The sequence below is a fragment of the Ramularia collo-cygni genome (assembly GCF_900074925.1).
Source record: "Ramularia collo-cygni strain URUG2 genome assembly, contig: RCC_scaffold02, whole genome shotgun sequence".
NCBI lineage: Eukaryota > Fungi > Ascomycota > Dothideomycetes > Mycosphaerellales > Mycosphaerellaceae > Ramularia > Ramularia collo-cygni.
Genome location: NW_019716256.1, coordinates 2,130,487 through 2,142,552, shown reverse-complemented (window position 1 = coordinate 2,142,552; position 12,066 = coordinate 2,130,487). Strand labels below are relative to the sequence as shown.

The 12,066-nt window shown below is 48.4% G+C and overlaps 5 protein-coding genes; 1 reads left to right on the top strand and 4 right to left on the bottom strand.

Moving 5' to 3' along the window:
* Positions 1-3,963: 3,963 nt before the first annotated feature.
* RCC_02370 (uncharacterized protein) lies at positions 3,964-4,521 on the bottom strand (the record flags this gene model as incomplete). The annotated part of the gene is made up of 1 exon (XM_023767661.1): positions 3,964-4,521. One exon carries the CDS (start codon positions 4,519-4,521, stop codon positions 3,964-3,966), a length of 558 nt encoding a protein of 185 aa, XP_023623429.1.
* A 2,623-nt stretch (positions 4,522-7,144) lies between these two features.
* On the bottom strand, positions 7,145-8,352 carry RCC_12215 (uncharacterized protein; the record flags this gene model as incomplete). XM_023767660.1 has 4 exons in its annotated part: positions 7,145-7,543; positions 7,599-7,676; positions 7,728-7,780; positions 7,818-8,352. The coding sequence occupies 4 exons, from the start codon at positions 8,350-8,352 to the stop codon at positions 7,145-7,147; spliced, it is 1,065 nt and encodes a 354-aa protein (XP_023623428.1).
* Positions 8,353-8,572: 220 nt separating this feature from the next.
* On the bottom strand, positions 8,573-9,379 carry RCC_12214 (uncharacterized protein; the record flags this gene model as incomplete). Its single annotated transcript, XM_023767659.1, has 1 exon — positions 8,573-9,379. One exon carries the CDS (start codon positions 9,377-9,379, stop codon positions 8,573-8,575), a length of 807 nt encoding a protein of 268 aa, XP_023623427.1.
* Positions 9,380-10,574: 1,195 nt separating this feature from the next.
* Positions 10,575-10,967, top strand: RCC_02368 (uncharacterized protein; the record flags this gene model as incomplete). The annotated part of the gene is made up of 1 exon (XM_023767658.1): positions 10,575-10,967. The coding sequence occupies one exon, from the start codon at positions 10,575-10,577 to the stop codon at positions 10,965-10,967; it is 393 nt and encodes a 130-aa protein (XP_023623426.1).
* A 228-nt stretch (positions 10,968-11,195) lies between these two features.
* Positions 11,196-11,725, bottom strand: RCC_02367 (uncharacterized protein; the record flags this gene model as incomplete). XM_023767657.1 has 3 exons in its annotated part: positions 11,196-11,244; positions 11,295-11,305; positions 11,357-11,725. 3 exons carry the CDS (start codon positions 11,723-11,725, stop codon positions 11,196-11,198), a joined length of 429 nt encoding a protein of 142 aa, XP_023623425.1.
* Positions 11,726-12,066: the final 341 nt, after the last annotated feature.

Genomic DNA, 12,066 nt, shown 5'->3' with positions numbered 1-12,066 from the left:
AGGAGTTATGTATACGCTAAGCCTACGCTAAGTAGTTAGGTTATATTACACTCCCTTCTCTAAGGTTAGTTAATCTAGCTACCTCTATTAATCCTGTTATTATAAGGGCTCTTATACGGCCCTTATAGTAGCTATTACGACACTATAGTTTATTAAGCTTTTAGAATCTAAGTCTAATAGGGACCTAGATAAGTCTTAAGCTACTATAGCATTAGCTCTCCTCTACTGTTTTTTTTTCTAGAACTGCTTCTTCTTATTATTATTAGGCTTTCTAGCTTTCTAGGACGATAGTGCCCTATTAAGGTGTTACTTGTAACATTCTATATTAGTGTAGTTGTATTTGCACTAAGTGTATTTCTTATTATTGTCTTTAATATCTGCTATTACTCCTCCTACAACTCGTTTCTAGGAAGGATTAGGCTAGTAGCTTAATACTAGAGGTTTCTTACGTTTAAGAGAGGTAATTATATCCTCTAATGTTACTAGCTAGGGTTTATTAGTATATCGCTAGCTTCTAAGCTACTTAATGTGGTTTAGACCTATAATAAATAGCATGTTTATAATAAGAGGTAGGAATATAAGTCCCTCCTATGCATTAGGAATGCGGTTAGCTCTAGCATATTACTTAGTAGCTATCCTATACTAATGCACCTACTTTTAGAAGTCTTTATAGTACTTTAGGGTGTTATTACCCGTTAGTTTAATGCTCCTAATCTGCCTAAGAGTATTATAGATGTCTATAGTAATAACTAGTTAATATATAGCAAGGATTATTTTAAATAGCTCCTATGCTATTTTCTTAGTACTTCCGAAATTAGGCCTAAGCTTTTTATCTAGCCGGCTATAGATAATACTATAGGCAACTATATCCTTCTTCTTAAACTCCCTTAATACTAGTAGATAATTAGCTGCATTAGGGTAGTTAATCCTCTAGGGCTCTAGTTATAGTAGCTTCTAAGGAAGATTATAGAAGATATATTTAAGTATATCCTCTTTTACTAGTACTCCTCTAAGTATTACCTTCTAGCCTAAGAAGTTAGTGCCCTTTCTAAGCACCTAATTCTCCTTAGCTGTCTTAACTAGCTCTATTATATTTTAATCCTAGCTCTTCTCTTAGCTTGCTAGGATTCCCCTATTAAAATAGTAAGTATAGGGTTAATATTATTAATACTAATAACTTCTTAGTAAGGATAGGATCGTAGTAGCGCCGGGCTTATAACCTATTATAAAGCTGTTACTAAACTAAGGTAAAGTACGTAGATAACACTAATTAGTATATAGGTAAAAACTCTGCATCTAAGATGCGGCTATATCGTCTGATCCTTAGTCATCTGTGGATCACGTGCCAGAATTACAATACTCTCGATATAACGACATCTACAGGTGGAATCGTACCTTATAACTCCCCGACAGTGCGCCAGACGCGGTCCCAGATCGCGAGCAGTGAGCACACCGTACGCGGTCGCCAAAGGTAGAGAAAATGGAACGGGGGTGAAACCGAGAGCCACCGGGTCGGAGACGATGGTTCGCACGCAACCGTTAAAGTGGCCGGAGTAAACGATGATGGGGAGCGACCGTCGAAAGACGGTAAGTGGCTTCTAACGAGAAACAGATGGTGCGGAAGCCGGTCGGCGAGAGAATGCGACCTTTTATACAAACGCTACTCCTAAATACACGAGCCCTGTTAGAGTCTCCCCCCGAGCGCGCTACGGACGGTGTAGACCAGCACTCGGTCGGCGTCGTCGGCAAACCTATAGCTCCGATGAAATGCGAAGGGCGGAGAGTCGCTACTATGCTGCGGTATCGAGTCGACGCACTTTCTGCAGAGACGGAAGATGAGCCTTCGATCGTCGGGATCGCCGGACGGTACTACGAGACCTATGGTACCGACGTCGCCGTAAACGACGGCCTCGTCCGTGACTTGACCCGCGCCGCTAGATCTCTAGAGAACTTACCTTAGCATCGGCTCGCTGGCGTCGACATCGGCTACTCGTAGCCTTATAGGATTCAGATTACACCCGATCGGACTTATAGATCCCTTCTATACCGATCGACTCGTAAGCTTCTATAACACCTATACGTCGTAGTGCGTTTTAAGCTTTAGAGATGAAAGACAGGTATAATAGGTATAAACAGCGGGTTTTTAATCCTTAGATTCGTCTTTAAGGTCACACTCTCCAATTTGCAAAACCCATACGGCATAAGCGACTTCCAGCATATTAACAGCGAACGAAGCACGATCATCCCAATCAACCTCATCCTTGCGATACACACCTAGCTCACGACACATCGACAATTCGATATCATGAAAGTCACTCTCGCTATCGTTCTTGCCTTAGCCAGCAGCACCTTCGCCGCTACCTACAAAATCACATTCACAAGCTCCGATAACCCCGACCCACAATCGTTCCAGTGTGAAGATGACGAGTATCTTCTTGACATAGCCGAAGAAAATGGCTTCGATTGGCCGTACTCAAGCCGAGCTGGTGTGGATGCAACTTCTGCCGCACGCCTGACCTCGGGGATGGTAGATCAGAGCGATCAGAGTTTCCTGGATGATGACCAGCTTGAAGCCGGATATGTCCTAACGGACGTCGCATACCCACGCTCGGATTGTGTTCTTGTTATTGGGGTGGAAGAGGAGTTGTTTTGAACGAGTAAGCTCTAGGCTCATTCGAATCATTTGTATAGTACTCCCATCTGGAATGATAGCTGTGTGAATAATATCATCTACGTATACCGATGACAGCTTTTAGCTACTACAAGATGATTTCTTAGCTACTATCTTTTTCTCATCGAATCGACCTAATGTATCTTCGAGGTAGAAGTCTACCCTACCGGGCGTTGTATAGTTCAGGTTCAGAAAACTTCGACCACGGCATATTCTCAGCTCATAGAACCCGATTTTGATTTTGGAAACCGGTGGTCTACACCTCTTAATCCTCAAGGGCACGGTAAATAGGCCAGAGGGTAGAGGAAGGAGATACCTAGTTCTCGAAGCGATGTTCACGGTTAACTTTAGCAAAGCGTGGAATACCTGGTAAGCAACGTGAGTGCTGAAATCTAGACTTGACTGCAGTAGCTTTTGATACATAGATTGGTGATTCATAGTGATCGATAGGGAGGCAAGGCCAGAGCTTACACCGTCCGCTATCACAGCTTGTCGTTAACAGCATCGCAAACTCATTACCGTTCATTGTTCTTCTTACTCTCAAACTATACAGGAAGAAAAAGGGGCTCGCTCTATGCTCATGGTTGGAAAAAAAAAAGGTTGCGTCCGAAATGAAGCCGAAGAAGGAAAAATTTCTCCTTCGCCATTGTCTTGCAAACCCAAAAAAAAAAAAACATTCAACATTTGGGATTCCCCGGTAGTCACCTACCCGAGTACTAGTCAAACGGTCGCATGGTTAAATAGGCCAGAGCGGACGGGATGGCTTGATTTCATGCGCCTATGGTCGAATGTGGCAGTGAATTATTTTGCTCGAATATATCCTTCCACGATGTTCTCATGAGGACTACCAAGCTGCACGAGGTACGGCGTATTCCTTGCGAAGACTTATGGCGATGTAGGGTCACCGTCTGTTTGATGTTAGCCTTAGTAGGCTTCCTGGAACAACCGCTCGTCTCTAAGTGTGTCTCTCACAATGAAAGCTGTACTCCCAATGCGTTCCTCAGCTGCGGCTTTTCAGGACACAGCAAGGAGAAAAACTCGTCGCTTGAATGAGAGTTCAAATGGCGGATACTGAGACATAAACACATCGAAATCATTGAATAAGCCCGGCCGAACGTTCATTCATTCATGTTCCCATTGAATCTTTCTATCTTAACCACATCCCAGCAAGAACCTCGCCCAAGATCGCTAAACGCAGCAACGCAAAAAGTCATCCAAGGAGCACTACCTTCTACGAATCCCCATGGCATTGGAATGCCCCCATCCCAATGAATCGATGTAGATGCTCTCCATCAAGGCACTGCATTTCCAAGACCTTCCAGGATATTCTCCTCCGCGTCACCGATAGAAGCGCCAATATTCGCCGGGATAGAAGTGGTCGTTCCATCCAGACCATCCAGAGCTCCAGTCAATGGAGTAGTCGTGAAGCCAACCCCTGCAGCATCCGTAATGTCTTGGAAACCATTCGCAATCTTGTCAAGTTGACGTCTATTCAATGAGTCAAAAACACGCTTGACCATGCTGGTAATTCCTTCTTTGACGCTTGTGATATTGCCGGCAAGCTTGTCTTCGGCATTCTTTACACCGAATCCTATAGCGTTGTCGGTGGAGGAGAAGATTGAATCGCAAGCGGCTCCTTCACCGGCCAGTTGACGGGGTGCGAGATGAGTGATGTCTGAGATATGGCTGGCGATCTTGTCTTCGGCGTTTTTGATACCGAATCCAATGGCGTTGTCGGTGGAGGAGAAAATTGAGTTGCATGCGGCACCTTCACCTGCTAGCTGAGGCACAGGAAGAGCGAGGATGGTTGTGGCCAATATGACGCTGAGAAGTGCTGTTGGGAAGAGCATCTTGTGGCGGTGTACAAAGCCGTTTCGTGGGAGCTGAGTGGTCTTCTAAGGGATGGATGCTGGGCTGGCCGACGATAGCATTCAAGGTCGAGGGAGTGTCTGATTTATACAGAATACTCTCGATGAACAGCACACGTGTAAGCGCATGGCCTCGTCGTGATGACATCGCCAACTGCGCTCTCTGATGGGCGCYGAGTGAGCTCCGAGATATGGAAGATGCCAACGTGGCTTGCAAGCTCTGCGGGAAAAGCTTCCCATCTACCCACAGCTCCGCATATCTGGAGTTAGCCGTGTGGTCTTCGAGACACAAGCTGTGCATTCGCGGTATCTGCAGATTTTAGCGTCAGAGGTAATGCAGATTCCCGAATGTGGATAAGACGAGTTCCTACGCAGCAGGAGAGAGTTCACGCTACGAAAGAAGATCGAGATCGATAGCTCACAGATACAACACCGTTCATCTGGGAATCCTCCGTAGTGATACTCCTTAACGATTGCTTCGTTATGTGAGAATAGCTACTTATCTGTGGGTAATCTAGAGAGGTATCGTTGAAATCGATTGAAAATGTTAAAAGGGGTCTGCCAATATTCACTTGTCGACCGAACTGCAAATGTGCATCGAAAATCGACTGCATGAGGCTTGATAAAGAGTGCATCAAACGCGTCTCCTCGCCCCAAGCCGATGCCTTCGAGAAAGACGGAGCCTAAGCAACAGCAGAACAAGCAGTGTCAAGCACTCCCCACCGCCGATCGTTCACATGTCGAAAAGCTTGATTGCGTCCCTGATCCACACTCTTATTCTCAAAATGTATCCTTCTGGCCAGTCATCGGCCTTGTTTGCTACAATACCTTCGCGTTCAGCTGCCACTGAAAAGAACAGTCTTTTCAATATCGAAATGCTTCTTCGGAGCTTCCTTATCGGGGTATAGCGAAACGCCATACCGTCATGGTACATAATGCAAGGGCAATCATACGCGGAAAACCGATGATCGATGCATATTCCTACGGCTCTTACCGACGCTGGAGGAAGATTTGGGGATAAGCTCTTTGTGATGGGAAACACCACTTACCACTTATTGCGACAGCCAAGTCGACGACACGTGTGTAGCCGCGACTCATTTTGATCATAATCGTCTTCGATTTCGTCAGGATACACTCCTATCAATCAAGGGAAAATCAGACACATTGCAAAACACGATGGATTCCATGCCTGTTGTGAACAGTTCTGCATTGTGCATTGCTATGTAACTCCACCACCTCCGACCAAAACTCTTCAATACATCAAAGTCCCTCTGTCCCCATCAATCACAATTCAAGATCCCATTCCAAAAGCAAGCCACATCAAGTCGCAGTCCTAACCAAAGTCGCAAAAGTCGTCGGTGCACCACTCCCCGCAGCAGTCAAACCTGAGAGGGTAACAGTAGAAGGGACAGGAATAACAGCAACCGTAAGCGTCATGATTTGCGGAGCTCGACTTCTACTACTCGCCGGTTTTGCTGTTGGTGTGGCAATCGTGCCATTTCCAAGCACAGTGTAGCTGAACGGACGAGTCAAATTCGGGCTGCTTTCTACTGGTGGTATCGGCGTGAGATTCGTGATTGTAGCGATGGATGTTCTGGTGGATGTAACTTGTGAGGTTTGGAKAGTTGTGGTGGATAGTGGTGTGCTTCCTGCTGGGACTCCTGGGATAGTAGTGTAAGGAGCTGGACCACGACGACTAGTGGATGCTATGACGGCTGGAGAAGCAGTTGGTAATGCTGCCAGGGGGGTAGGTGTTGCGTTTGAGAGAAGGCTTTGTAGAAGCGCCTCGACGGTTTCTAATCGTTGCTCCACGGATTGGATGTAGCTGAAGAGATTCCTGGGTAGATCATCGATTCCTTCTTTGATATCTTCTAAGTCGGAGATGACTTCGCTGGATGCTTGGCTTGTAACGCGTGTTGCTTGGATCGTTGTGGAAGGTGAGGCGTCGATGGTAACTATCGGGACAGCAACTGCTGTCTGTCGGATGTGGTGGTGGTGTCCATGTCTTGCTTCTACATGTCCGATGAGGATGAAGATGGCTGGAAGAGAGTAAAGTAGAGTTTTGGTTATTGAAGACATTGTTGGTGACTTGGATGGCTGTTTTGGTGGGCTGCTTTGAGTGTAGGATGGATGCTCTTGTATACCGATAATGACGGGAGGCTATCATTAGAATGGGATAGGTCGGAGCATGAATGCTGGCTGGTGTGTGGCGTGGTTGGCAAATTCCATTCCCACATTCCGACGCGGTATGCCCTTCATCCCTCGCAGTGCATCCTACCCACGTCACAACATCTGAACACTTTGGGTCGGACTCTTGGGTTTGCCTGGATCTGATRTGTACCATTTTGCTCGTCAAAAACACATTACACTCTGGGCAGTATCTTCGCGATAATCTGCCCCCGGAGGTTGAAGGAGTGACATTTGGTGCGCGAATTCCGGTCGTGATCATCTGATCGATCATAGACTTGGGAGGCTGGAGAGCTACTTTGGTGATACCTTTTCCCATGACGAGCCGCTCGTATGATAGCATTTCCAAAACGCAGGAATGTAGACAAGCTCTCATCAGTCATGACTCTTTCAAGTTTCATGCTCGCATCACCAAGCATCACCGTGCCCACAAAGCATACGGATCCCGCTTATACCACACAACCTCACCAGCCGCCAACCTCGCCCGTCTCAAATCATTCCTCCTTACAATCTCATCCTGAATCTGCCCCCAAAGGTCCCTAGTCGTAATTCTCTGCTGAGGGTCAGTTGCCAAACACCCTTCAACCAATTCGAGGAGTTCCCAAGCGACATCTCCATAATAATCACGAACGCCCTCGGAGTAGATTGGGAATTTATTCTCGTCGGTTTCCAGGTCGTAAAAGGGAGCGACGTCTTGATGGAGGTTCATTAAACTGTGCATGATACGACCTATGGACCATATGTCGCTTGCTGTTGATCTGGTTGGATCTGAGAGACTTTGATTCAAGTCATAGGTATCTTCTGCATCTTCTCGYTCCTGGAAGTGTGGGCCGTTAGGTTTGCAGGTGGAAATGTTGGGGAGCAGGACTTACAGGTGCTATGTATCCGTCAGTGCCAGCGCGACCTATTCCACCATTTCGAATCTCAGTAATCAAACCGAAATCACCGAGCTAGGTTGTGTTGTTAGCAGGTTCCGACAACAGGAAGATTCTACCTCATACCTTCGCGGTTGGGATCCCGCGCCAGTTGAGTAGATCTGGTGCTCCTAAAAAGACTGCGCTCGTGGGTCAGTAGATGAAAGGGGTCAATACATCCAAAAGATGAAGTACTGACTATTCCTTGGCTTAATGTCCACTGCGGATGTAAATTGATAGAAGAGTCCACGCAGTTGTTGAGCTTCTGAGCGAGAGCAACCTCGTTAGGCACCCGCGCTGGCAGATCATACCACATCTGAGGATAATCCCATGATGGGCCCGGCATGTAGGTATCTTTGATGACAACCCTATGCGCTAGATTCCCCGTAGCATCATACTGTAGCCAAATACCCGCATAGCCATTGCTACCTTGGCCAATGTTCCCCTCCCATCGCCAGGAGCCTTGAAGACTACGATGGTCTGGTGTCCCAAAACCATAGTCTTGGGTCAAAACGTCAAAGCCAGGCAACATTGTCGGAGGGTCGGCGTCGGCTGGTAGGTCATCGTCGGGTTTATATGGCTGTCCGCCTTTTGCAACATAATCTCTCATTGCATCGAGTCGAGTCCGCATGGCGATGAGATATCTTCCTCGAGCTTCCAGTCGATAAGCGTCGACTATTTGTTCCTCCCACATGTCAACGACAAACTGCATTTTGTGAGCCTGTAGGCTGGTTTCGAACTCGTTGATGAAATCCCCGAGGAGCTGGGCGTCTCTGGGTACTGGCGCGGTCCAAGTGTCCACCACATCTGGGCTGATATCAACAGCCTGTCGCAAGCACTCGATGAGACGAATGCGTTGTGCAGGGGTAGCCCTTCGCTCACGCAAGAATTCTTGTGCTTTTAATCTGGCCCCGATTTTTCTCAGATAGTCATCAATGCCCGCAAATAGGTGCAACGATGGGGCATTTCATAAGTTCTAAAGCAAATGGTAAATCATCTGTGGCCGGGAGCAGGACATCTCGGAAGAATCTTCTTTGGTCAGGGGTTGCCCTGTTATCYGTCAAGCTGTTGCGAGCTTCTTGCCACTGCTGTGGCCAGGTTTTCCGCTCATTGGCGTACTCTACATTCATATCATCGTCCTGGTCAATTGCATCCCTGATGGCTTCATCTAGAGTAGATTGGACGTCGTCCAGGAAGGATTGTACTGTCTGGTCTTCTCCGATGAATGGAGGCTCGCAGCTCTCCAGAACGCCATTCCAATAGTCATTCGCAGTGATGACGAGGTTGCGATGTCTCGCGTACTCTTCGGATGTCGCCGATCTTTCTACCAGCAACGTCCACGTAGAGATCCACGACGAGGGCCAAGAGGCACGCTCGGCCGCATACGTGCCGTAGGGATCGTCAGCATCAAGTGTCTCTGATGCCTCGCTGACATGCTGCGTGAGAGCCAGTTCCAAGTTGTTGAGATATTCGTCGATGCTAGTTTCGACCTGCCGAGCTGGCGGATCCCATGAGCCCAAAACATCTGGAACCGCTGCAACGGCCCTTGCGACCATTGCTGAGAGTCTCTCACATTGCAGGACAGTTGCACCACTGGATGGGAAGTTCAGCAAGACGGTAACCCATTCTGCAGGCCACATGGGATTGGGACGCGGGCGCTTATTGGGCCCAGCAGCTTCCGAGCCCGGGGGCGAGTCAGTCGCTTTACGCTTCCCTCGTACGGACTCGTTGAGAGCCATGAAGAAGATTGCCCGTTCGAGAGGTGGTCTTCGCTTTTTGTAGATACACACGCAACTGGGGTTTCTGGATTACGGACGGTCTGGCCTGTATGCTTTCTTCCGCTCGATCAACAAATATACAGTCTTGACATGTCCATCCAGAGCTTTCTTCTCTCTGCGGACTCGAATCACAGGGCCCATTGTCAGAGTCTGTCGTAAAGCCACCGGAAACAGACTTACCAAGATGCCCTTTGTTCTCCTTGGAGGCTGCTATCAGTCTACATCGATCTTTTGAGCGGACAAAGGGCTGCGATAGCATTAATCGCTCGCATACGCATGTAGATATGACTTGTGTGAGAAATGTTGGCCTGAATGAGACATCGCACTCGAAGGCATAAACATATTCTTTCCGCCATGGCCAGAAATGGCGAGAATGATAGATTGAGGCATCGCCCGCCGGTGGACTTCGTGCCAGGGCTAAGCAGAGCACAGATCGCAGCCGACTTCCTACTGATGAGCATTCCGACTMGACAAACATCCACCAAAAAAGGCCATGAGGGTGTGGAAATGGTGAAAGTGAAGAGGAGAAGAAGCACAAGGGTGAGAGTGAGAGGAGGCGAGCGGGTAGAATATGTCACGCTAGCATGAATCTCTACGCAGGAGCTACTACCCCTGCCCTGTCTGAACGCCACCTCGGAGACCTCTCCTGCCATCGACATCATCATTATCGAATATGGATGAGGCTAAGGCATACTCGGTCGATAGCATTGAAGAGAACGATGATTCACCAAGCCACGACGTAGTGCCCACCTCTTCTACACAATTCAGAGCCAACCTGCAACGCTTCAAACATACAGAAGAGTCAACAAGAACCCAGGAGCCATCAGATAGGACGCCGATAAGGAGGAATCCAAAGCGTGCTCGTGAGTCCGAGAGCATCATACCCGGACCTTCCCCTTCGCCAGCCAAACGTCGTCGAGAATCAAGTCGATATGCACCTCCCGAAAAATACGCCCATCTCAAGCCCTTGACGGACATTCTCGAGCCGAACCTGATATGTGTTTTTGTGGGCTTCAACCCTGGCGTAAGAACTGCGACTTCCGGACACGCGTATGCCCATCCAAGCAATCTCTTCTGGAAGTTACTGCATAGTTCTGGTTGTACCGATGTTCGACTAGATCCAAGACAGGATGTTGATCTCCCTCGGCTGTACGGTATGGGAAATACCAACATCGTTGCACGACCCAGTAGAGATGCGGCAGAGTTGAGCAAAGCTGAGTCTGCTGCGGGCACGCCCATCTTAGAGGAGAAGATTCGGAAGTACAGACCCGAGGCGGTTTGTATTGTTGGCAAGGGCATCTGGGAGAGTATCTGGAGGTGGAGGTATGGTCGTGGGATCAAGAAAGAAGAATGCCACTATGGCTGGCAAGATGATGGGGAAAGAATGGGGAAGGATGACGACTGGGAAGGTGCGAGAGTTTTCGTCGCAACAGCCACTAGCGGTCTGGCGGCAAATCTGAAGCCTCCTGAGAAAGAGGCCATCTGGAAACCTTTTGGAGATTGGGTCAAGGAGCGAAGGAAAGCAAGAAACTCGACCGTGGAAAGCTAGCAATGTCGGGAAGCATTGCAAGTCTTGCGTGTGTATGTAAAACGGCAAGACGCAGCTCAGAGTCGTCAGATGGTCGTGAAGCAATCATCTCATCGTATGCCAGTCCCTATCCAATCTCGTCCTCGCTCATTCTGGTGCTGACAAATGATTCTTACAGGCACTACCATGCCCGCTACGCTGTGTACGCTCCTGACATATGCAAGCAGTCCACTTCCGTCACCCTTGTCCTCAAGAACGCATTCCCGAAAGCCCTTCCAAGAAAACAAAATCGATTCCCCTGTGATTCGTTAGCGTAATGCGAGTACAAAGGCCGGAGAGCAGACGCACACTCTCCTGTACTGTCATCGCAGCAACGAAAGCTCAATCTAGGTCTCCAGGAGATCACGCACAGCTTTCATCCTCTTCTCCAACTTCTTCGCCTTGACCTTGGCTTTGCGGAGCTTTGCACGGAGGTAATCCTCGGTGTTCTGGTGTCCTGTGACGATATAGTCGTGGTACTGGGACTGAGTGTCGAGTTGTTGCTGGTGCCTATTGGAAGCCGCAGCGCTCTCGCCCTCGACACGGCCCAGACGGCCTCGGAGACCGTTGATCTCTGTCGAATGGGTGACGAGAAGTTTCTCGTAATGGTCTCGGATCTTGCCTGGCAACGTCGCTTGCTTTCGAAGATGAGGAAGCAGCTCGGCCATCAGCGGATCCATTGGAGCGCGCGCCTCCACCTGGCGAAGAACGCCCTCCACTTGGCGAAGAATTTCCTCCATTCTACGGTCTGTTGCGCAGGAATTTGCTCGGTTTGATAGCTTTCTGGTGCTCTATCGGCTATCAAAGGAAGTGTTAGCCACTCGACAAGCCCAATGAGCCATGCGTGAGTGCGATTCTTACTGATGAATATTTCCGTTGAAAACCTTTCGCTCGTCTCCAATCGGCCTGGGTGTTGAAGGAATACAGAATAGAGGAACGCCGGCATATTTATGTGCCCAGTGCGGAGCTACAGTCCTCGGCCCTAAGTCTGTAAAGAAGCGATTCTGAGCCCAATTCGAGTTGGAATCGGATGTGAGACCAGCAGCCTTCTCATAGGCAATCCTCTCTCCTCAGGACGGGG